The sequence below is a fragment of the Uloborus diversus genome, chromosome 3, assembly GCF_026930045.1.
Source record: "Uloborus diversus isolate 005 chromosome 3, Udiv.v.3.1, whole genome shotgun sequence".
Lineage (NCBI taxonomy): Eukaryota > Metazoa > Arthropoda > Arachnida > Araneae > Uloboridae > Uloborus > Uloborus diversus.
In genome coordinates this window covers 25,294,281-25,320,253 of record NC_072733.1, presented here as the reverse complement: position 1 = coordinate 25,320,253, position 25,973 = coordinate 25,294,281, and the positions used below count along the sequence as shown (strand labels likewise).

Here is a 25,973-nt window from a genome sequence, read left to right as displayed (position 1 = left end):
CTCAAGAATCTGTTCTTGCACCCTTCCTCTTCATGACCTACATGCACGACATTTTTGATGATATCCCATTTGGAGCCAAAATTTTCATATATGCTGACGACATTATCATTATTTCTCAAGGAGACTTTCCTGATAACGCCAAATTTAAAATCGAAAAAACCCTTTCCCAGTGGCGTAGCTACACTTTCTGCCGCCCGGGGCAGTTCCTCAATTTACCGCCCTTTATGATGGGAAATAGTTGACACATTAAAGAGTCAAAAGTATTTTAATATGATTTTAATAAACAAGAAAATAAACTTATTTTTTTCCTTCTTATTTTTCTTGCAGAAGGGGGAAAAAAAGGAATTCAGAGCAACACCGAAACATTCCAAAACTTAAGTCGAAATTCGGAATTTTACGCAATTTTTAGTAACGCTGATAGAAAAGATGCTTGGAGTTCCTGCCAGGTTGTTTTTTTTTTAAATTAAAATTAGTTTTATGCATTCTTTGGTGACGTGAGGGGGTCAGGACTTTTCAAGGAAAATTTCCAAAACTGAAGTGTTTGAAAAGCAATTTTAGGCTATTTTTGGATGCGTGAAGACATTGGGGAAGGTTTGCAGCCGCTGTCCGGAAAGTTTTTCAACTAAACAGAAAAACACGTAAATGTAGGAGGCTGTCTAGTGGTGTAAGACTCTCCCCTAACTCCAACAGAGACTGGATTTTCTTGCCGAAATATTTTCAAACTTGAAATCAATTTTAGTCTATCTTTGATGACGTTAAAGAGAATAGGGAGCGTTCAGGAGCTCTCTGAAAATTTTTCGATGACGAAGTTTCAAAAGCACAGTGGGGGTGTTTCTTCAGTCAAAAGTATTACTTTTATCCACAGAAATTGATAGAATAAGCAAAAAAAAAAAAAAAAAAAAAAAAAAAACATGGACCCAGAAAATACCTTCATTTTCCCAACAGTTGTTTTTTAAATAATTTTTTTAAATGTCCTATTTTTCAAACAAGGCGTGGTCTTTATGACGTCACAAATGATGTCCTTTGGCGCATTTTTCGTTGCGTTTCCACTTCATGATAATCAAGCAGCGAATCAAAAATTGCCTCTACCCTTGCTATCAACCATATTGTTGCCAGTACACGTGAGTAAAGATGCGAATTAAATATTGTGCTCTTCTGAATGGCAACAGTGAATGGCATTTCATCATTTGTGATGTCATCGGCAGAAGCTTTGAACAATGAAAGCGCACCGATTAAAGTAATTTTAAAAAATATTAAACTTAGTCAAATTACTTTAAAAATGGTCAGATCCTATGTTTTTAAGCATGCTCTTTCAGAAAAAAATACTTTTAAATTTTTGGAAACGACCCCACTGTAGGCTATCTTTGACGGCAATAGTTTCCATATGTTTCTAAAAATGTTGGGAAGTCAGGTGGTTTTTCCGTCTCCCCTTGAAACTTTTTCAGATGACGCCCTAAAAACGTGACTTCAGCCATTGTTTGACGGACAACGTTATAAGAGAGTTCAGAGGGAGTTTCCCACTCGAAATCTTTTTCGAAACTGTTGCTCATTTTAAGCTCTTCACTGCTGATAAAAAAAGGGTTTGCGGTCTGCCCTCAGAAATTTCTAAAAACGAAATCTGGAGTCAACTGTTATGACGTTAGGTGATTTCGTGCACATCTGGGGTCCCTACCCTTAGAAATGTTTTAAAGTTTAAGTTTCAAAAACCCATTTTTAAGCTATTTTTGGTGACATCGGATGAGATGGGGATTTTAAAGTTCGAAGTTGATGTCCTAAATACACACTTTAGACTATCTTTAATCATTATACAGGAAGGGTCAAGGCTTGACCGCCCTCATGAATTTGTTGGTATTGAAGTTATAAAAACTCAATAATCAATATTAGGCTAAAAGTCGAGATGTGAAGGGATCGGGTGGGCATCGGTTGGAAATGTTTCGAGACTCTAGGACTAAAACTGCACTGTTGGGCTGTTTGGTGACGTTAAGGGATCGGAAGTTTTGGTTGCTCTTTCCGAAAATGTGACATTTATTGAGTGTTTAACAACGCAATTTTAAGCTGTCCTCAGTTGATCGAAATTTTCCGGCCTCAAAACACATTTTAAAGCTAATAACACTTTAGACAACGAAAAGGGGGGGAGTGTAAATGGAACCCCCCAAAAAGCTGTTTTAGACTATGTTTGGACAAATTAAGAGAGAGAGGGATAGAAAGTGGCTCTCCTTAGGATTTTTTTCAAAATTGAAGTACTGAAATTGCATTTTAAGCTTTGCGACAATTGGAAAAAGAGTAAAGGTCGGGGAAATTTTCCTAATTTAAAGTTTTAGAAACGCAAATTTAGGGTCATTTTGGCTTCTCAAAGGGAGTTATTACTCCCTTTTGGATCCGTGCTTGAGCGACTCACCTAATGTTAACAAACTCAGAAGTTGCCATCCAGGGTACGAGCAAGACTCACCCCCTCCCCTTCCCTAGATCCGATACTGCTATATTACCAAATTTGATTGATTTTTCTTTTTCACTAATAGAGGTCGAAATGTTCTAAGTCTTTGCCCAGAGATCATTTTACTAACTAAAAACCTTTCCTTAAAATAAATGACTAAATGTGAAACTCATTGTATAAGGGAACTAGTTGCTATAATACAGTAATACAAGCAATTACTATTCGAGTTGTGAATAGTATTTTTTTTAATAGTTTATAAAATGAACATAAAATTCATTCTGTCTTAGTGAAAATTTTGTAGTCAAAGCAATTGTTGAAACAGATAATGCTATCCTGAAAATGAACAAGAAATCGCCCACCATTTCAGACCTTTCTCCTTTTACTCTTGTTGTCACTTTCCTTTAAAAAAAGATTTTTTTTCTTTTTTTAAATACGGTGGTTTCCTAGGAACTTACTTAAAATCAAGTGGTAGCTTCATTATATAACGAAAAGTTATGAAATGTATTGTTTCCTCTGTAATAGTTAATCTTAACAATAAAAAGAAAAAAACAAAAACATGGTCCTTGACTTTACACTACCACCTCCTTCAGTCTGTAGCTTCAGGAGAAAGAAGAGGACAAACAAACAATAGTGGTGAGATGTATACAAAAAAAAAACACATGTTTTGTATTAGAGTAATTTTATTATCATAGTCGTACTAAAATCTTACAATTCAAAGACTTTTTCTTCTTTTTTGCCTCCAGTAATAGATCAAAAACATGATTTCCTTATTGGAAAAACGCTTTACATTTTTTTTTTGCATCAAACGTGTGAAATATCCGCCCCCCAAAAAGTGCCGCCTGGGGCAGGTCGCCCCCTCCGCCCCTCCCTAGCTACGCCACTGCCCTTTCCCATATTACACAGTGGACCCAAAATTGGAGACTAACTATCGCTCCAGAGAAAAGTGTAACCATGAACTTTTCTAGGAAAAGATATTCTACCAATTTCCAGTTTTATTACAACGGGAAAATTATTCCCTGGGACACCAATATGAAACTTCTTGGCTTTACTTTCACCAATAGCTTTTTATTCAACAGCCACATCATAAACCTTCAGAAAAAAGCTTTTCAACGTCTTAACTACATTAAAATCATTGCTAATAACAACAATGGCACCAATGCAAAGAACCTCGTTACCATAGCTAATAGCCTCATCAGAGGGTTAATTGATTACGGATCTATTATCTACGTCGCGGACAGTAATTCCAGTCTCAACAAGATTGAAGTGTTATACAACAGTGCTCATCAGTGGGCCCTCAGCCTCCCTCGTTGGACTCCTCTCCCTATTCTTTACCGGGAAGCAAATGAAAACCGCATCAGCGACAGACGTTCACCCATGATCATCAAGTATACCGTTCATCATCTCTTCTTTTATTGGATGTCCCCTATCTTGAACAAAACTAAAGAACACAACATTGACAATCGCTTTAAAGGAGACAATCAGCACACCTTTCCCCGCCTTTACGACTACCTTAAAGACAAGAATATTCATTATAACAAAATAATTAAAAAAAGATATAATGAAAACCTGCTCAATATTAATAACTTTCACATTGTCTCGGATGACCTCCCTTTCTAAGACAAAAATATCAACTCGACTACGACCTGTATTATTTTTAATACCAGTCAAACTTTCTTCAAGGAAAAACCATTCTTAGCACAGATGGTTCAAAGAATAACAACTTCGCCAGTATTGCCGCCATCAACATTTCTCATAATATCGATGCTGCGGCCATCATCAATAATAATGCATCCGTCTTTACAGCTGAAGCCCTTGCTATATATATATATATATATATATCTCCCTAGCTATCATTGAATTCGCCAACAATTATGAAGATTACGTTCTTTTCTCTGACAGCAAGTCCAATCTCTTCTTTCAACCTGAATTCTCACTCTGCTACTTTTTATACCGTAGAAGCAATTGTTGAAGCCCTGCGCAAAGTCAAATCTATCACCATAATCTGGGTCCCAAGTCATCTTGGTATTCCGGTCAACGAAAAAGCTGACCTCCTCGCCAAAAACGGGCCCTTCTCAAGTTGCTCCACGTACGATATCGCCTCTGAAGATATCATTACCATGAACAAAAAAGAAGTCAAATCAAAGATCAACAGTGATTGGATTAATAGCAAATATTTCAACCACAAGCTCTATCTTGGATCCATCAAAGATTACATCAACTGGACTACTAACAGAAAACTTGGAGTTCTCCTCACTAGACTCCGCACTGGGACTCTCCTTGTCAAAAAGACTCTCCATCGTTTCAAGTGCAGTGTTTCCCTACTATGTCCCTTGTGCAATCAAATTGAGACAATTGACCATTTCTTGCTCCAATGCCCATGTCTCTCCAGCCTCGGTCTTTCCCTTTTCTCGCGCTTCAACATCTCTGATCCCAATGCCCCTCTCGCCCTTGTGATTTCTCGCATTTGCGCCAATTGCTCTTCCATTCGTGCGTTTTGCACTTTTGTCGCTTTTTCTAATCGCTTTTGAGTTTTTTTTTTTTTTTTTTTTGCCTCTCCTTCCTCCCGTGCATCCCCCGAGTTCTTCCCCTTTTTTTCCTGCCATGGTATAAGCCTCCTCTTGTAGGATAGGCAGCAACCACTTAAAAACTCCATTCAATCAATCAATCAAGTCTAATTCAAAGTGATGTTCATTTTCCTCATGATATTTAAATTCTGCTTATTTCAAAATACTCACTGGTACCTTTGAATACAAAGATAGTACAGCAAGTGTAGACCACGGGCTCATCTCTGCTACGCAATTAATCTTTTGATAGCAGAGGAATCACTGTCTAGATCACCAGAGTAATTTTTCCAGTTTAGAAACCTTATTAGGATTGCGTTTTCAAACGCCAATATAAATCAAGTTTTTGTCGCACCTAAAAGAACTGTTGTCTTTTAAGAAAAAATGGTTGCTTATTTTCAAAATCTGTCAAAGGAAGACCTATAATCTTAGCGCAGTAAGTGCATATTACTTCAGTCAGTTCTCAAGTTCATTGATTTTATTGTAAGACTAGCCACCTGCGGCGACCAGCTGGTCCGCCTTTTTACGCCATTCGCCTTTTTACGCCAGGGGTGCCGCTTTCGGCGGCTGCTTAAACAATTTAGCGACGACATTAATCAATGTTTTTCTCTATAAATCAGTATTCTCATTCGTTTTTTTACGCCAATGTTGCCGCATTCGGCGGCTGCTTAAATAAATTTCATGGTGGTATCAATCAATCTATATCTATCTATATCATTAATAATTTGAATAAAATATTTTCTAGATCTGTCTCCAGTTTCGTCGTTTGGAATATTTTTAAAGGAGGGGGAGGGGAGACACAAACGACGTACTCTTCATGCAAATTTTGTCGAAAAATAACAAAAAGCACTTCCACATGTGGGGGAGGGAGGGGGGCATTGACACCCAATGTGCAAGCAGTCACCTACGGCGGCTGTTTGGCTAACTTGTCATTTACATTTTTACTTCAAGTTTGCCGCCTTCGGCGGTTGTTTAAATAAATTTGGCAGCAGTATTAATCAATCCATCTCTATCTTTTTTTTGGTGCCATTCACATTTTTGCGCCAAGATTGCCGCCTTCGGCGGCTATCTACCCTTACAATCTATCTCTACATTTTCTTATCCATCTCTATTTATTTTGACCTCCTCGCCAATTTCCTAATAAAAACAAAGAACACTCAAAAAAACCCCCTTTTTTTTAAGTAGAGCAAAAAAAAAAAAAAAAAACTCAAATTCCCCGTAGTGTGCAAAAAGTAGCGTTTGACAAAGATAAAAAAAATCTCGCTGTTTTTATTGAATTAATGCGCACAACTATGAAATGTAACGTAATATAGATACAGCGAAAGGTCCAGCTTGGGGGGGGGATGGAAAAAGAAATAAATGCAATCCCTAAATAAAACAAAAAAAGGAAAGAAAAAAAAGCAAGTGCTGCCGATAAAAACACTTGGTCATCACGTCAGAAAATGTAGAAGTAAGCTATATAGTAAAACGAGCTGATGTGTGCCTCACATGACTTCCTTTTACTCCATTTTAATGTCATTTTCCCATTATTGGCAATTTTAATGTGATTCAATAGTTTAATCTCTAAATATTAAAAACGATGGCCAAATTAAAACCAGATAAAAAAAAATCGCCAAATTTTCCGCCAAGTTGGCGACAAAACTTGGCGACCAAAAGACTGGCGATATATCGCCAAGTGTCCGCCAAATTGTAACACCACTTAAGTTTGCATTGATATTAACAATGATTTCCCCCCAAAAAGGTGCAAAAGACCCCCTTAGGAACATCCGAAAGCAACCAAAAGGGGAGGTGCACAACTAGACCCCACTGCGAGTCTATGTACCAAATTTCAACTTTCTAGGACATACCATTTTTGAGTTATGCGAGATACATACGCACATACGCACATACGCACATACGCACATACACACATACGTACATACATACAGACGTCACGAGAAAAGTCGTTGTAATTACCTCGGTGATGGTCAAAATGGATATTTCGCGTGTCTATACATTCTTAGGCACTTTTCCGCATGTGGTCGAATCGAAAAAAAAACTCAACATTCATTTGGGGGTGAGCAAAATGGAAATTAAGGGCGATTTTTGAGTGAAAATTTTTTCGCGAATACAATACTTCCTTTTTTGTAAAAGGAAGTAAAAAAAAGATTAACATTGCTTGCGATTAAGATTCCATCGTAAATATCGAATCGAAACCCAAGTAGTGACGTCACAGGCATAAAAGATTGAAGAACGCTTTTTTCGACTGATGCGTGAAAGGACATGATGTGTTCAGCATTAAAAAAATTGTAAAAAAAAATATTGCGTATTTTTAAGAACTTTTTTCTTCTGAAGAGGGCAAAATGTTTTTACTATTACCAACTTAAATTTCAGAAATGAGGCTTTGATACTTCTCGCAGGATGATATTAGAAAAAAATAAAACCCAGGAAAACATGCAAATTAAAGGTTTTTTCAAAAATTCATAAAAAATACAAAAATTGCTCTATCTTCAAAATTTTTTTGTTCATCATATTTAAAATTAAATTTCCGACACTATAGTACCAAAAATATTTGTCTGGCGCGATTGGTTCGGGGTCTGTGAGGTTAAAAGTACTAAAAAGTGCTAAAAATCACATAAAACATTAAATAACTTTTTTTCTAATAAAAATATCAAAAATCGAACCCGAGGTGCACAACTTCAGCAAAAACTACACCTGTATACCAAATTTCATCTTTCTAGGCCTTACCGTTTTCCCGGGATGCGCGCCACACACACACACACACAAACATCTTATTTTATTATATGTATAGAAGAGAGTTGGAAAGCTATATACAGTAATTTTGGCGAGAAGTGCTTTAAATTTTCCCATACTAATCGTTTTTCACTGTATTATTACCCAATTTCAACTAATCATTTGAGTTTTGATTAATGTAACATATTTAACGTACAAATTCTCAATTTAATGGAAACGAGTGGCTTAAATAAGCTGCTTTTCATGAAGCAAATTTAAGTTTTGACTTCTCTTTGTCATTTGAGTTTTCCTTTGTACGTTTACAATATTATCCATTAACAACATTATAAACGCTCTAGACGAACTAATATTATTTTTAAAAAACCTTACCGACCTTAATTTTGGCGTTATTTTGACATAAGATTTTTCAAAACCTTAAGAGACTTGAAAGTTTTAAAAAGCTAGTAGTATAATCTCGGGAAAGGAGGGGGGGGGGAAATGCATACAGATGCAAATATAAAAGTTTTTGAATTTAATAAAGAAAAAGAAATTAAAAAGCAAAGAGGAGCTTGTGTTGAAATAAGAGAAGTAGAGGACCATTCATCGATTATCGACGAGCTAAAGAATCTGTCTGTTTTTATCGATGTTGAAAGAGCTGAGAATAAAACTGTTGAGAAATTTTTTCTTTCTTTTCAAGCATGAATGCCAGTTTTAAAGCTAACTAAGCATAAATAATTATTTTTGTAGCTATTGTCCCATCTTAGTTTTAATAACATTTTTGTAATTTTGAACGCGAATATTTTGTAATATTCATCGTAAAAATATCAAGAAAGAACTGTACCTCACCTCCTAGACTCCTTGATGTACTGTCTGCATACTTAAAGAGCATTTCCATGGGCTTAATCATGGTTTGCTCAATCTTCTTAATATCACGGAATATTGACTGTGCTAACTTTTCTTCTTCCTTTTCATATTCCGTGCCTATTTCATCTAAGCCCAAGATGGCATCAACGTGATCTCGGCTACGATAAGTCATCGTTGCAGTTGAATCGTCGTCTTCATCTTCTTCGTAGATATTCTCGATCGTATCGTCGTCTTTATCTTCTACATCGTCAATATTTTCGGTCCCTAAAAGCAAAAAAATGAACATGTTTTTAACAAGAAGTAGATAAATACAATGAAAATATAAATTCAGCTATAGCTTAGACATTTTGAGTCACTATTAAGAGTGATAATCTGATTAATTTGCTGGGTTTTCTGAGTAGATTTGAACGAAAAATTACATTTTCACAAAAACAGGGAAAGATATTTTTCTCATTTTCCTTCTTTTTCTTTTTTTAACTTTCCTGCTAACTGTGCTACACTAGAATAACCTGGGAAGAGGGGTTTCCTCTGAAATGTAATGAAGAAAAAATGCGTGACTTGGGACTTAATAAAGGAAAACTGCTTTGTGTTTCTCGAATTGAGGTTTCTAAAAATATGTTTTATGATACGGAACAAATTAAAGAAACTACATGTATATTTAATATTATTTAATAGCAAAAAAGGCTTTTTTTTGGTACAAAAATGTAAAATTGCCAAGTCAACTGTGTCTGTATAAATTCTGTACATAAATTTGAGACGCATTTTGAAGGGAAACACTTAATCGATGAGAGATATTTAATTCTTTACATGCATAAAATGATAAAGCAGATGTTCTCTAGGTTAATCTACTCACATTTTATTTCAATACTGCAAGAAAAGATTTAAAATAACGAATTTACAATGCTAGGCAAGATTTAATTTTCGAAAGTAAAGATGCTCTCGTAATTACTTAGAAACATACTACTATTTTCAACTCAACATGAAGTATAACACTAATAAAACATCGACGCGCCAAGAAGGTGTCGTCAAAATGAAACGAAATTTCACACACGTGATTACAACACTGGTATTAGAAAGTGATAACAAAATGAAAGCAAAATGATCATTTAGTAGTGCTGGAAAAATCCCAAATGAATGGAGGTTTTTAGTACCTGTTGAATTGAGTCACCTCTAGCGTGAATGTACGAGGCGATACAGTCAAGCATCACTTGAGACGGTAAATTGGACAGTTATTGAATTTGATCGAACTATTGGTGCATTTACAGAAACTGTTGTACCATTGCTATCTGCGATCCCCAAGGGGGGGGGGCAGGATCGCAGATAGCCATGGTTGTACGAGACAGTGAAGGATATCATACTGGTCTGCTGTTCCCCGTACACAGGGCTTGATTTGGAAATGTGGAGGCCCCGGGGCAACGAAGGAGTGGAAGCCCCTAATCAGGGTTCTAAAAGATCATCATATTTTCGAAAATATTCGATACTTTGATATTTATCCGAATATTTTGATATATATGTATATATCCGATATTTTCGACCCGTGAAAGTTAGGATATTTTTTTAAAAAATTTACTGTGGGGGCCCCTTTGTTGTGAAGGCCCCGGGGCAGTAGCCCCGCCTGCCCTCCCCTAAATCCGGCCCTGCCCGTACTTTACTACCCAAGACTGTATCATATCACCTTCTACATTCACGCTAAAGTGGCTCAATAAGGCATATAACTTCCATTTATTTGGGATTTTTTCCAGTAATAAATAATCATTTTGCTTTCATTTCGTAATCCCTTTCTTATATCAATGTTGCCTTTGCGTATATAAAATTTCGTTTCGTTCTGACAATTCCTTCTTGGTGGTTCTTTTTTCTTTTTTTTTTTTTTTGTGCTAGAGTGCAAATTGATTGCATTTTGTAAAAAGGATAATTTTGTTTCGTAAAAGAGACATCATCGTGGAAATGGATTATTATTAAATGATTGCAAAACAAAGTTGTTAAAATCATTCAGTTTCCAGTTCTTCATTATAGCAAAATATCATTCTTTGTGAAAAATGAACTTGTTCTTTTCTCTTTTTATTCAGCATCAATCACTCATTGTTGCATCTCTTTTTATTCAGTATCAATCAAACTTTCATTTGGGTAAAAAACTGGCTGACCGGAAGTAAACAAGGGGTAGTAGTAAGGGGAAATTATTCTAATTGGAGTGAGGTTTTAAGCGGGGTTCCTCAAGGATCAGTGTTAGGGCCTGTTTTGTTCATTGTTTTTATGAACGATGTTCACAAAAATATTTCTTGGAACATGAATTGTTTTGCTGATGAAGTCAAAGTTATGGGGACTGTAGAAAATGAAGAACAAGCAAAACAGCTGCAAGGGGATCTAGATCATATTACGGAGTGGGCTGATAAATGGGGTATGGCTGTTAATGTTGGGAAATGTCAAGTGCTACATTTAGGGCATGGAAATCAGTGTACAAGTTATTATTTGCAAGGTTCAGTCATTAGTCAGGCAGACAAAGTTACTGATCTGGGGGTCTTAATAAGTCAGAATTTAAAGTTTAGCCAACAGTGCAGCATTGCTAGTAACAAGGCCAATAAGATGCTTGGGTTTATCAATAGATCTATTTCAAACAAATCTAAAGAAGTTCTTCTGCCCTTATATAGAAGTTTGGTAAGACCTTATTTGGAGTAGTTCAGTTTTGGTCTCCTTATCTTAGGAAAGACATTAATGTATTGGAAAGGGTTCAAAGGCGAGCTACAAGGCTAATAAATGGACTTTCTCACTTAGACTATGATTCCAGGCTTAGAAGGCTAAATATGTACAGTCTTGAGCAAAGAAGAGACCGAGGGGACATGATTCAGTTGTTTAAATTTATTAAAATGAAAGATGTTACGGGGCTGAAGTTTAGCACTGAAAACAGGACAAGGGGTCATTGTTTTAAGCTATTTAAATCTCAGGCTAACATGGATGTTAGGAAAAATTATTATTTTAGCAGGGTAGTGGAACCTTGGAACAGTTTACCGGAAGAGGTGGTAATGAGCAAAGGAGTAGATAGTTTTAAGAGGGCCATTGATCTTCACTGGGAATTGTAAATTGACTAGGACCAGTCTAGCTAGGCCCAGAGCCTGTTGCTGGTCGTCACTTTTGTATTTGTATTTGTATAATCATTTATTGTTGCATTATGCTAGAAAGCTTTGTATTTCTTAAAAACGTTATACAAACTTTAGTAGTGAATATATCGCATCTTTAACGTTAGGTATTGACCTTGTTTCAATTCAATTAGTCACGTGTCAGTTCCTATTTAGCGTAAAAATGATTTAAAAATAGCTAACTTCTGTCCAAATATGTAAAAGGATAAATAAATACTCCCTCTGTCCCAAATTTTTCGCAACATATTGCCTTAAATTAATTGCTTGATTTGAATACCTTTATGCTAAATTTGGAAACTGGTTTTATGGTTTTATTTGAACAATTTTCGAAGATTTCAGAGTGCTGTGATATCAATCAACTGCTTTTACATATCAATCATTCTCCCCCCTTTTTTTTCTTAAATCAATACCGAATGAGTTTATAAATCTAAGGTTCGAAACTCTTAAGCCACGTCTTATTTTATAAATGCTCTTATTTTCCAGCAATCACATAAAACTGTCGTCTAGTTAAAGAATTGAGAATTCATTTGAAAGCAAACTGATCTTTCTGGTACACTTGTGGTAGAGTAACAAAATAAGGTGCAGCTTGAGAGTGTACTAACTAGGCCCGGATCTATAAATTTTAGGCCCCCTGCGAGAAGATATGTTGGGCCCCTTCATAGAGGCCAGCAGTGTATATTTGCAACGTTAGTAAGTCTTAGTTCTAGATTTTTTCAATTTTTTTTCAATGTCTTTGGCCGATGGGCACCTTAAGGACATGCCCCCCTCCCTCGCACTGCGTGGTCTGTGGATACGCAGATCTGGGCCTGGCACTAACTCTACATTTTGTAAACTATTTTGGTACTGATTTAAAAAGGGAAGGACGGAATATTTCACAATGCTTTAATTGATAGCATCGTACGATGAAATTCCAACAAAATGTTTTAAAAAAAACGGAAAAATTTTCAGTATCAATCATCGATTCAGAAGTTTCAATGTAGCAACTAATTAAGGAGGGAAGGATTATTACTACATCTTTAGTTGCTGATTTCTAGCTGTAATTCATCGTAAATTTTTATGAGATGTGACAAAATTTCTTTAACGTTGGATTAGGCAATTTCTGTTGTAGTGATTTAGTGGACCTTTTCTCACGAAACTCAATAAATTTTTTATGCTCCTCAAAATGAGCAAGAGTTGCATGTCTTCAAATATAGTTTCTAAATGAATGTGTAAGAAAGTAATTGTAATTAGGACAAAAATAAACTCTTTCCAATAAGGTGACTAAAAATCATATAATCAAAGTTACTCATAAATGGGCCATTGCTCACAAATCTTTTTAATTAGATACTTTCAGTCATGAAGCTTGCCACAACATTCGTTAGGACCCTTTGGGTGTGCTACTGCCGTGGGCAGGAAAAGGGCAGTAACTGCAAATTCTTCATTCCTCACTTTTTGTCATTTTTGTCCCCTTTGTACGTTACCTTTACTGTACAAGCTTGCTTATTTGGTTTCCGCTGGAAAAAAAAGCCCCCCCCCCCCAAAAAAAAAGAAAAAAAAAAACCCCGCCTAATTCCAACATTTCCCTATTGTTAGTATTGATACCAACACATTTCTTCAAATATCTCGGAAACTCATTTCTGCAGATACTGCCGTTTATCTGTCCACGGCAGTGCACATGACGGTGATTTTTAAAAATTCAATTTTGTTATTTTATTTCATTCTGAAGTGAAATTTTTACAAAATTTTCCATGTAGGGGCACAGCTAGGTAATGTAGACGCACGCCGTGCGCGGATGCATCCGCTGACGTGCGGATAAATCGCCGCGGAGTTGCACGTCATCCGATAATCGTAAAATTCATACTATCCTTATATATTATTTCTGTAGCCTGTTTTTGGTTTCTACGCCAGATTTTCCTCAATTCTTGATCGATTTCTTTGATTTACACCTTATATTAAAGCTTATGGTGCTTTCTACTGACGAAAAATAGACCCACGGTCTAAAAATTGTTTTTTTCAGCCGAAAAACCTGTTTTAAATAACCAGAATTAGGTTTTCGGTTAAACTTATAACTTTAATTTGCGCTATTGCCGACAGAGCTGAATAGCTTGATCGGTAGAGCGTTCTCTTCGTAACCTGGAGAATGCGTGTTTGGGCCCACGTCCGGACAATCTGCAACAAAGTCATAACGGTTCAAGCAGCCTGCGGTAGCAAATTGTAAACATTTTCAAGAATAAAAAAATGTTTCTTCAATATCTTATCTTATATATTATTCCCTTCTCATTTTAAAACTTATCAGGCTGGCTGATGAAAAAAATAGACTTACGGTCGAAAAATCAAGTTTTCGAAAACGCCTCTTGCTGTTTCAAAACCTTGATGCTGCCTGTAGTTCTTATGCCTTTTTTAAAAGCAAAGTTCTAATGCAGTTTTCCAATTTTTTTACGTCGCTTTCGGCAAAAAAAAAAAAAAAAAAATAGCCTGTGTGTGTGTTCATATTTTAATAAAGCTTAAAAGCACTGGACTTAGTTGTTCGGTTAAATTGATAAGTTTTTTTTCGGTAGAGCGTTTGGCTATAAACTATCTGGACTTCGGGCAAGTTTGGGCTGTCCGATATAATACCAAATTTATATTAGTATTACGCATTACATGTACTCATAACATACAAACGTAATAAAATAAATGCAGTAGGAATTCTACTTGGTGTTTCGACTCCTTTATGCAGGCTACAGTTATCATTCGGATAAGTTGACTGTTAATCGAAGGGTATTCTTCCTTTTTTTTAAAACTTTGACTACAACCAGATCACTCAGCATAATGTGAGCATAAAAAAAATATTAGATTTACCCAAAGGAAATCCTTTTTGTGCAGAAAAACATTTTCATTGTATGCTGAAATGTAGATGTTTCTAATAGCAGTGTTCGACCTTTTGTACAAATGAAAAAATACTACGCCAAATGAAAACGACGAGTTTCACCCAGTAAACCTTTAATTTTTTATTCGCGCGAATACGATATAAAGCATTAAAATTATTATCAACTTCATTAGCAAGAAATCATTTTCTACTCCTATGCTTTCTGCTGAAAAAAAAAAAAAAACATTTTGTCTACGTTCGAAAAATTACACTTAAAAAACGGACTCAGTTCAACTGGTTTTGGTTTTGAATTTTAAGTGTTCGATTAAAAGAGAAACATGTGCGTCCATTTAAGCCGTAACGGTTAAAGCAACCTTCTATGTGAAATACTTTAATATTCAAAGATAAAAACACTTATTTTCAATCTAATTTATTACTTCTTTAGAATGTTTATTTCAATTGCTACGTGAGGTATTCGTCATTCTTTAATCAAATTCCATGCTTTACGAATAATTTTAAATCGTATCATGCTGGTTAATGACAAAATATAGAAGCATCATCTTATTATTGTTATTTTTTTTGCCAAAAAGCTTTTTTGCTGTTTTTTACTACGCATTCCTTCAATGAATATCTTTCGAAAAGGAAGGCGCAATTGCTAGGTTTGTTGCGGTGTCGGGCTGTTAATCAGAATGGCGCAAATTCGAATCCGTGCCAATAAATATCTCTTTAATGTTTCTTTTTTTTTCCTGTCAGATGCTCACATGGGCAGGACCGTATTTGCCACAACCTGTTTTTTCACATGCACAAATATTGCTTTTTCACGAGTCACTACTCAGCCACTTTTAATGATATTTATGTTTGCATTAAAAATGTATACGGCCAAAAGGTGAGCGATGATCAAATTTTCACAGCGTTGTATTTAACGAGGTTTTGTTACTGATGTCTTTAAATTACATACCTTCTCTTCTGCGCTTATTTTTTTTTCGGTTCTTCTTCATAATGTTCTTCTTTTGAAATTTTTAAAAAGCGAAATGCCTTATGAAACGATTCGAAGCATAGTGCGGAGTTCCGCACGGGTCGACTAGTTTACTTCTAATTCGTTTTAAATTGATATTGATATTATTTATTTAAGTTGTAAAAATTATTACCAGATAGTATATACACCCAAGCGTTCGGTGGATGTATTTGCTGCGGGCACGCGCGTTTCGCGATAATCGTTCAAATTCTTACTTCTAATTTGTTTTAAACTGATATTATTTAATTAATTTGTAAAATTTATTAATAGATAGAGTATATACGCTAGCGCGTAAGGTGAATATATTCGCTGCTGTGCGGATACATTCGTTGTGAGCACGCGCATCTCGCGACAATCATTCAAGTTCTCCTTCTTTACTTCTAATTTGTTTAAAATTAATTTTGCTAATGTAAAACGTAGTAATCATAGCTAGATAATATAGACGGACGCAGATACACTCGCTGCTGTAAATTCTCCCTTCTTTTCGCCTATTCATCAAGTGGTGATAAGTGAGCAATTCTTTTCATGTAGCTTAGTATTTCTTTTTTTCCCTCTTTTTTTGGCGCTCCATATCAAATCACAAAAGCACCTGTGGCTTTAAAGCTAATCATATGGGGCCAGCAAGTTCTCACTTGCCGTATTTTTGGAAGTTTGCATCACACCCGGCGTTTATTGGATGTTTAAAACATTTATGAACTTAATTTGAAATAATCAAAGGATAAACTCGCTTAAATTTCTGCACTTTAGTCTAAACAACGATGCTTAAAGCAAGATATTCGGTCTTTAAAATTCCGCAAAATTTTCTCGATCTATACTCGAAAATTTGGGCCTTTTTTTCGAATTTAGCTCTATCCTTTTAACTAAAAACTAAAGCAATAATTTAATATTATCTTCCCGTAATTAAAAACTTAAATTACAGTAGAAGCTAAACTGTGCGAAAATTGCGGGACATGCCGATTGTGAATTCATCAATTTTTTGTAGTTAAAATGTCATGGGGAAAAAAGCGTGTTAAATAATGCTACCAGAAATTCAAAAGGAAAATTTTGTTATTTTTGTTCCAAACACATTTTGAACACAATTCCGATCATTTCGAAGAAAGAAACCCCCAAACATTTTATTTTCCTTCTTTTGAAAATAGTTTATTTTCTGTAAAATGTTGTAAATTGTAAAACAAAAAACATGGTATAAGCCGCACTTGCTATATCCGCCACATCGGCAATTTATAAACTTTTTTTTTCTAGTGAGCGCCGCGATGCTTAGACCCAAAAATACGGTATAGTTTCGGAATTCTTGTGTGCATTGGGTTATTAAGGGACCAAAGGCAGATGGGGGACTTGCTCCTAGTGGTATCTTTTTCATCATCATAAATAACATTCTTGCTACTAGATTTATTGCATTTGCTTTTGTCCCCTCCCTCAACAGAGCATTTCCAAGAAGTAACGAATAGCTAGTTTTTCCTTTGTTCTCAGAAATTTGGGTATCCTATTTATTTCTTGACTTAACAGCTTAAGAAGAGAAAGGTCCTACCAATGTATGAGCTGAAGTGGAGATATAATTTCCAAAAATATGTGAGCTTACGAATGCAAAGATATCTGCTAAGGAAGCTTAGGTTTAAAATTTTGAAATTTAACTTAGGTCTATGCATCTATAGGCTCACATAGTGGACATGAAAATTGTTCCTTGTAACCTCAAAGCATATAACCTGCAATTATTTGCAATTTGTGCTTCATAACGTTGTTTTAACCAACGAACTTTTAAAAAATGTATTTATTTCTTATGATCAAAAATGTTTTTTTTTTGGAACCCCCCCCCCCTTTTTTTTTAAATTACGTGATAGGCAATTATTAGCTTGCAGATACTTTTGAGTTGCGTGCGCAAATACTTTATATTTTTATCTGACTCTCTATAGGTGACGCTAATACCCTCGCACGGCTAAAAATTTTACTTAAATGTAAATAAAATTTTAAACCTAAAAATTTGAATGTAGAAACCTATATTCTTGTCTAAAAATAAACAGAAAATAATTTTGTGTTATGCTTCCAAAATACAGCATTATCGTGTTGGATTGAAACACAAACTGGGACCACGAACATTAAGTGCAATAATAACAACAACGCAATAACAAGACACTACACTTAATTACAGCAACACTATAGCAAGACACAACACACAATCGGTTAATTTGTGACAACTAGCGATAAAGAACTGTTTCGACAGCTACATGTTTATGAAATCCCTTTAGTCGAACTTCGAAAGCAGGGAAGATGTGGGAAGTCTAGTAGATACTATTATGATGATACTATCGGACAGAAGTGAGTGAACTGTGTTGGAGACGTCAACAGATGGTTCCTCAAGGTGCGTGCAGAAAATAACAATAAAACCCAGTTTAAATGCAACAAATGTTTACAGTCAAATGGAGGAAAAAAATTTGGTGTATTGTTAGTGTGTGTTCCGTTTGGGGACACTTGGCTTTTGTGTTTTTTATTGTATTTACATAATTTATGTTCTTTTTAAGTCAATCCAAATTTTCCCAATGTGATAGCACTCATTTACGAACAAAGGTTTTGTTCAAAAATGATCTATTTAAATCTGACATATTAACTGGTTATTCATCATCTTCCCACAAAATATCGAGATGTCCCTTAATGACTCTAATGGCCGTTATGAAAATAGCTAAACATTTGAATCCTTACAAGTTATTATATTTATTTCAGTTCTATAAGTGTTTTGTACTTAATTTTAAAAAAACCGACAGATAATATTTTAACTATTTCATCCCAGGTTTGACCCCTTTGCGGCGGTGAAAGATATCTCTTCGTAATGAAATTTTACTCGCTTATTATTTGAGTATTATTCCAGTTGTTGTAATTCATTGGAAAATGAACCACTGTGCTTGAATAATATATTTTTCTTATTATTTCAACAATAGTTTTTACGATATTGTAACACTCGACCCTTCCACCCTTCTGCAGCAGTTAAAGATATTAAACTATTTGTGTAAAGTTTTTATTACTTGTTTTGTTATTACCAATGGCTGCTTTTTCGCCGATACCAAACAATACCGTCCGTTCAACTTTTCTGAACGAATATTCGGTCCATCGAACATTCCCAGGATTGAAAAACTGGCTTTTGCTCTTGAACAATGAAAAGCGCTTTGAGAACTTTTTTGAGTAATGTAAGAAAGAAAAAAAAAAAAAAAAAAACAGAAACACACTTGAGAAGCTTGAAGAAAAAACGCATGGGAATAAAAAGTAAGTTGCCTTTAATCATGTCGTACGGTTTTTATGTGCCATGAAGAGAGGGGGGGGGGGGGGTAATTTTTTAAATTAACGTTAGCCTTTTCTTGAAGCTCAGCACGAGTGGGTTACAGTGTGGAATGTTTTCATAGCTTTATTTGAATGTTTATTAGCTATGAATTTCAGTTTTGATTTCTTGATAACCGTGTTTGCACAATTTTACACATTGAAAAATATTTAAGTGATTTTTCTAAAAAATCCCATTGTTATATTAACCTACCATTTAAAGCTGAGTGATCATGCTTTCTTTTTATCTCAGTCATTTGACAATGTCTTTACCAATACATTTTCAAATTGAGTTTAGGTAAAGAAAAATGGTTTCATTCGGAACATAACGAGATGATTTGCAAATTAACCATTCTTTGAACCAGTCATTAGACTTTAACTTAAGAAAACGCCTTAACAACAACACACATTCTATAAATACATATGCATACACCCATTGATTTATATATACACACACATATACGCGTGGTTTAATGTGGTCTACACTTATTTTGGTTCAATAGATAATTTCTTATCTGTTATTGAAAGGAGTACAGTTGTACTTAGGAAACTACTCAAAATCATCTAAGAAATTGTTATTTATTCTGTTTCAGACTGTTAGGTTTACGAAAGTTTAATTTTCATTTACAGTACCCTGTTCCTATCGATCATATTTAGAGAATTGTTTGAGACCCTGAAATATATGACAAAAAATGTTTAAATGTTTTTCAGAAATAATTAATTAGCTATTTAAAACAAATAAGGATAATCAGGCAAGAATTATTGATACCTAAAAATTGCAGACGAATTACAGATTGAATGTGTCAGTTAAAATTGTCATTTTTCAGAGTGTCGTATCGAAATAATGTGATTGCGTGCGGTAACTGGACACAGAAAATCATTCAGTACGAAACAAACATGTAACGAAAGCCAAAATAGAAGTACACATATCGACGACTAAAGTAGCACATCTCCAAAACACAGTATTTGAGAAAGTCAAAGTTTTGCACCATGCTACTTACAATTAATTTACTCTCAAGAAATACAATATAATGAAAATATTTACGATGCTATGCAGGACATGGTCAAGAGAAAGTGGTGCCCAGGTCTTGGTAAAATTTAATGCCCCTTACACAAGAAAATCCACACATTTTCAAAGTAGTAATTTCAAAAAATAAATACATAAAATAAATCAATGAATTCACCATATTTTGATATCCCTAAAATTATGGTGCTCATAAACTCGCAGGACCATGCTTTAACAAAGCCTTACTGCTATATTAAATGGTTCGTTTTTTTAATCTAAATTAGTGGTGTATAGTTAAACTTTTTAAACTTCTTCTTTGAAGTTGTGAAGTTTTAAATGATGTGCAACAGTTGATTATATCGTCAATGTTCACCAAGTACCAGTTATGTAATCTGGCTTTATGCTAGTATTGTGGCGAGAAAGAACATTAAATTCATATTTTAAATTTATTGTTATGTCGTTTTTTTCTCTTCAAATTTTTGAGATATACTACTATTGCCGCCGGGGGACGATATATCGTCGCCTCAGAGCAAAACTAAGACATCTAATCCCAGAAATAACACTAAGATATCCTACTGTTGCTCTGAGGCGACGATATAATATGTATATGGGCCGTAGTCGATCAAGAAGACGTGGCATTCTCTGCCAATCGAAGGTCAGCAGATCAAATAGAAGTTTTTCGTCTGCTCAAATTGTCTGCTGCTTTTGTCCCTTTGTCTGCTCAAAAACCACGCATGGATCAAGGACCAAAAGTGTTCTATAGAACCAACAGATACTAACTAGTGACATCATTAACCTTCATGTGATTAATCACCCTCACACGTCCTATTCAAGGAGGCAGTCACAACCTTTTCCACCGGAGTATTGAATTTATAAAAAGTCCAATACATATTTTTTATTCATAATAATTCGAACGTTCACAAAATCGTACTTAGTTGACGTCAACATTGTGAAACTTAACTACCAACGGCGAAATTCCGAGAATACGGAGGAAAAGAGCGGAACAGCTGTAAAATCACTGAAAATTCAAAACACTTCACAACTTATATAGGTTTCATCCGATCTTACTCTATTTGACTACAAAATAGGTGCAGAAGAAATACAAACATGCAAAATTCTAAAATAAGGAAGCATTTCCACAAATATTTTTCCCCCAATTGTAGGAAAACCTTTAGTCTTATTAGGAATTTTATGTACGCACATATGTATTTTACTTAACAAACTGTGCGGGTGGTAGACCACAGCTATTTGAGCAATATTTGCCAGAAAATGTATGCCGGAACACAATGAGAAGTTAGAAGGTAGTTTTCCACCTCTCATTTAAAGAATTAACACAAAAAGACGAGAAAATAATTTAGAAAACATTTTATTAACAGGAATATAATTGGTACATCCTCAAAAGAAGTGCTCAACAGAAAGTACGCCGGCTGAAATGATTGCTCGATACTTTCACACGACACATTTGACGAACAGTTGCACGAATATGGCTCTTATAGCTGCGTTCCACCAACCTGTAAAATTTGATCCACTTTTTTATATCCCCACGGCATAGTAGTCTTTTGCTCCGATTATCACAAATGATTTCAAGGAGATGACAGTTCTTAGGACAGCTTATGGTTTGCGATTTCAATTACGTATCTGGAGTTGTTATAAAAATGGTTAGCAAAAGTTCATTATAACCTTTATTACTAGCTTCGTGCTTTACTACTAAGTTTCGATATTTGGATTCTCGGGACTACAAATTTATGATGATTGAATACCTGATTCGATTGTCTGGTTCTCTGCTTCATCCGTGGAAATATTTTGGGTTTCTTCCTCTGGGACTGTTACGTTGGAGGTCTCTTCCGCAGCCTGCGCGGCCTCGGTCCGCTTAAAGGGGTGTTCTTCAGTAGGAAGTTCCGGTGCCACTCCAGTTGAAGCACTATCAGTTTCACCTGTTACCTTCGAGAAGTAGAAATGGAACAAAACAAATGTATCCAGAAAAGAAAAGTTTATTCCCAGTTAACAATGAGCTTTGGCTAATGGTAACAAGGCGGGTAAAGAGTTTTCTAAAGAGAATAACTTCGTGGTAAATTCGCGTATCAGTTTAACCATTTTCCCTGACGAGCTGTTGTCATTTAGAAATCCTTAAAAATTTTTGTGTCACTACCATACGCCCCAGTGAGCAGTAAAGGGATGTAAGTGACAAAATACAGGTTCTGAGTTAGCAGCGTGCTAAGTTCAACCTATAGGTTGGCTTTCATTGAGAAGTTTTCTTATACCACGCTGTAAACCAGCTTCTGCCATGGCTATTGTTACAAAACCTTGCCACCAAAAAAGATAATTTATCCTAACATTTGTACAAGTTGTCTTCAAATTTTTATTTTGCCACCTACACCCCTTTGCTTCTAGGTGCTTCATATTAAGAATAAGTTTCTGATTTCCTTTAGTTACCCCCACAAGTGTATTTTTTAATTGTCATAAGTCGTCCTTTTGGTTGCTGTTGGTAAGTTATTGTGCTAGTATATTGAAACATGTTCTTGTGAATAGTCGGTTTCATTAATGCTGATTTGTTCCTTCATCTCAATCCCCATTATTGGAAAAAATTCAAAATTCAACATACACCATTTGTTGAACGGTTGAGGCCCCTATGATTTTTTGGTGGTCGATGCACAAAGTCTATAAAGAATTCCTATTTCGCTTATAAGCAAAAAAAAAAAAAAAAAAAAAAAACAACCGCTTAAAAAGTGAGAGTATTTGTGAGGTAACAATAACACGATCTATTGAGACACAAAGAGATAAACATGGTAAAGAACAACCGTTTTCAAAGCAAAGTTTTATGGTTTGTTATTACGATTATCTTCACGGTAACAATAAAGTTAATTTTCTTTTCGAAATCGGTGCTTTTAAAATACAGTGAAATGGGTGAAACTGAGTTCTTTGCTAAGGGCAATTTAGAAAATTATTTTGAATTTATTGAATTTCAATATTTGCACTTTTAAAAATTTACGTTAGGTTTTAAAGAAACATTAGAAAATTTTCAAATCTGATCACATGTTTTAACTGGGGCAAGTGCACCAGTTGTCGGTCAGTTTCCGGAAGTCGGCCAATGCGACATGAAACTGCTTATAAATAGTATATGTTTAGCTCAGCATTGGGTATGACGTATTCTCAAGTTAACTTACCGATTCCCAATTACCATCCAATAAGAGTTAAGTTGTTGGTACTTTTTCTTGAAGTAGTAATGAGCCATTTCATTTTAAATAGTGCCCGTCATTTTAGTCTGCAATTCTGCTTATTTTTCAGTTAAGTAGGAACATCTTCCTTAAATGATGAGTTCCCTTTTTTTTTATAATACTGTAAGCTTGTATAACTTTAGTTGTAATGGAGTACATAACATAATGTTTCAATGAAAAGCAAATTTCTTCTTAGGCTAATTTTTTTAATGGGGTGGCCAACCACCGTTTGTATAATTCTTTTTCATTTCCAATTGTCAACCATGACAAGCCGACCACCTGTCCAATGGTGTTTGGTTGATATAACCCAGTAGTCAACCACGTTCTTAACATGGACTTTTCTAAAGTTCATGAAATAGAAATTATATTTAAGTAATGAAACACAGCGGCAATTTAGCTGTGTTGAGTAAATTCCCTTTCTAAAGTTATTTCTGTGAAATAAAATTTAATATTTTGTGTCTTTATTTTATTATCGCATAAAGAGTAATTTCACCATTTTATTGCTTCTATTGCACATTTTAACATAATTTTTAAGTTAATTCATTGTTTGCTAATGTTTTCGTTAAAAACTATATAAACCCAAATTATACTCTTCATTTAACTTTATTGGTTTCGTACATAAAAATTAAAACGAACATTTAATAAAATGATGATCTTCAATTGTGTAAATCTTCAGCTCTAAAGCTTTTTTAACCATTTTTACACCATTTAAAACTCATAACGTTTAGTTATGAAAAAAAAAACACTTTATAGCCGTTTTACTGCTGAAAAAAGATGATTTACAGCAACACTATTTAGTTGGACCCACCTATAACAAGCATAGATTCCAGATTTAAATGGAATGGAGTGTTTTGTTCTTTTTTACATTGCCGTAAATGTATAATGAACTCTTTTAACAGACAGATTCTTAATTTTCTAGGATTTAATAAGAAAAATGATCATGCAAATGAAAAGAAACACAGTATCTTAAGCCATTCTTTAATTTATTGAACTATCAGAGGTTCAAAAGGAAGCTCGCTCTCCCCACAGTAGATAAATAAACCAATAAACTTTGCAAAAGTATTTCAAGCTGTCTAACTAGGTTCACCTTAAAATTTTCTAGCTCGACAGTAATAGTATTTTCATTTTTCGATATCAATTATTATCAAATAGCATTTCAATCAGTGTTTTTTTATTTATTAAAGATCTCAAACTTATCTCTAAGTCGATTTTAATGTGTGACCAGATTTGAAGAGGTTTTTTTTTTCGTGTGAGTGTCCTCGAGCTTTTAGTTAAATTCTGGTCCTTTCCGTATTTAGCTTAGTTTTCGTCTTTTGCATCATCATCATAGCGATGTTTAAGATAACGTGTAATTATTATTCCTTGCATTTATTTATTTATTTATTTATTTATTTTTGGTTTTGAGTGTTTTTTGTTACATTGTTGTTTGATATTTGTTTGGTGATTTAGGCTATGAAGACAAAATCTTTGCTTGTAATTGATTAACTGTTCTCCAAGATCCAAAAACGTTCCATATTAAACATTTTTATTACCTCCTGACTTTCCGCCAGACGATCTGTTGATACTTCTGATTCATCAGCTGTGGATTCACTAGCGGTGTTAGTTAATGCGCCTTCTTTTAACTCATCATCAGCCTCATTAATATCATCTATTTCCTCTTCCTCCTGCTGTTCATCTTCTTCCTCCTGATGTTCATCTTCTTCCTCCTGCTGTTTATCTTTTTCCTCCTGATGTTCCTCATCATCCTCCTCCTTTTCTTCTCCGTGCTCTTCATTTTGGGAGCTTTCCTCCTCCTCCTCTTCTTCCTCCTCTTCATTTTCCAGCGAAGAACTTTCCCCTGTTGCTTCGTCGTCGTCTTTTCTTAAATTAGACTCTTGATTACTATCTGTTTTTAAATGTTCATCACTTTCTTCCGTTTCATTTGTATCATTTTCTTCGCTATCTTCATTTTCACTTTCTTCGGTTTCATTATCATTCTGATCATCGATAGTTTTTCCCTCCTCCTCGTCTTCTGTTTCTTCCTCATTGGTTTCATCCTCTTCATCATCATTTTCTTCAATTTCATTTTCTGATGTATTTTCGGATTCATCATCATCCTCATCTTCTACATCGTCGTTTGCTGGTTCTTCTTCTTCATCATCATCTGTTTCATCATGTTCGTCATTTTCTTCGTTATCAGCAGGTTCTTCATCACTTTCATCAGTTTCTTCTTCATCGTTTTCTGTGTGTGTTTTACTTTCTAGAATTTCAGGTTCCTCCTCTTCATTGCTATCTTCGTTAATGTTTAATGGAGTTCTATCGGATTCAGGTACATTTGAGTCGCCTTCTTTTGGGGGTTCTTTTTGTTCCCAGTATTGTTCTAAAGCTTTTTCAATGTGCACTCGGCATTCTTTTACAGATGACGGTTTGATCTCATCACTTGATGTTTCAGGTCTCACTAGAATAGCAAAAGCACATTTTTAGGTGAGGAACGTTCTTAATTTTTGAAACATCTCTACTGTACTAAGATAATGTAAAACGGTATGTGTTTGAGACTTGACTGCTTGATTGACTCATACTGTGTAATATATATATTTTGATGATTAAAAAAAAACACTTTTTAAACTATTTAAACCGGCTTCATGATATATTTATTGTTAAAGCAATTGAAAGAATTTTTTAAATGTATTTCTGTTTGAATATATTTACATGAAGCTCAGTGAACTACGTTTAATAATGTAGGAATACGCGAGCAATAACAGTGAAAGACATACCAACTCCTACTGAACAAGTTAAATTTTTGTTTTATTGACAGAAGTTTTAATTTAAAAGCTCTTTTTTTGTAGCAACTGCATGGAAGTAAATTTGTCTGGTTTGGAAACTGTACTTGAATTTTTTAGAATGCGCATTGCCCTTCATTAGTTGA

At 34.8% G+C, this 25,973-nt stretch overlaps 1 protein-coding gene across 1 annotated transcript in view; it reads right to left on the bottom strand.

Annotated features, from left to right (window-relative positions):
• Positions 1-25,973, bottom strand: part of LOC129218071 (sarcalumenin-like) — a 113,761-nt gene that overhangs the window by 21,263 nt on the left and 66,525 nt on the right. Inside the window, exons 2-4 of the mRNA XM_054852260.1 lie at positions 24,601-25,505; positions 21,614-21,794; positions 8,554-8,835 (exon numbers count right to left, since the gene is read on the bottom strand). Of these exons, the coding sequence (XP_054708235.1) occupies positions 8,554-8,835; positions 21,614-21,794; positions 24,601-25,505 (1,368 nt within the window). The remainder of the gene's footprint in view (positions 1-8,553; positions 8,836-21,613; positions 21,795-24,600; positions 25,506-25,973) is intronic.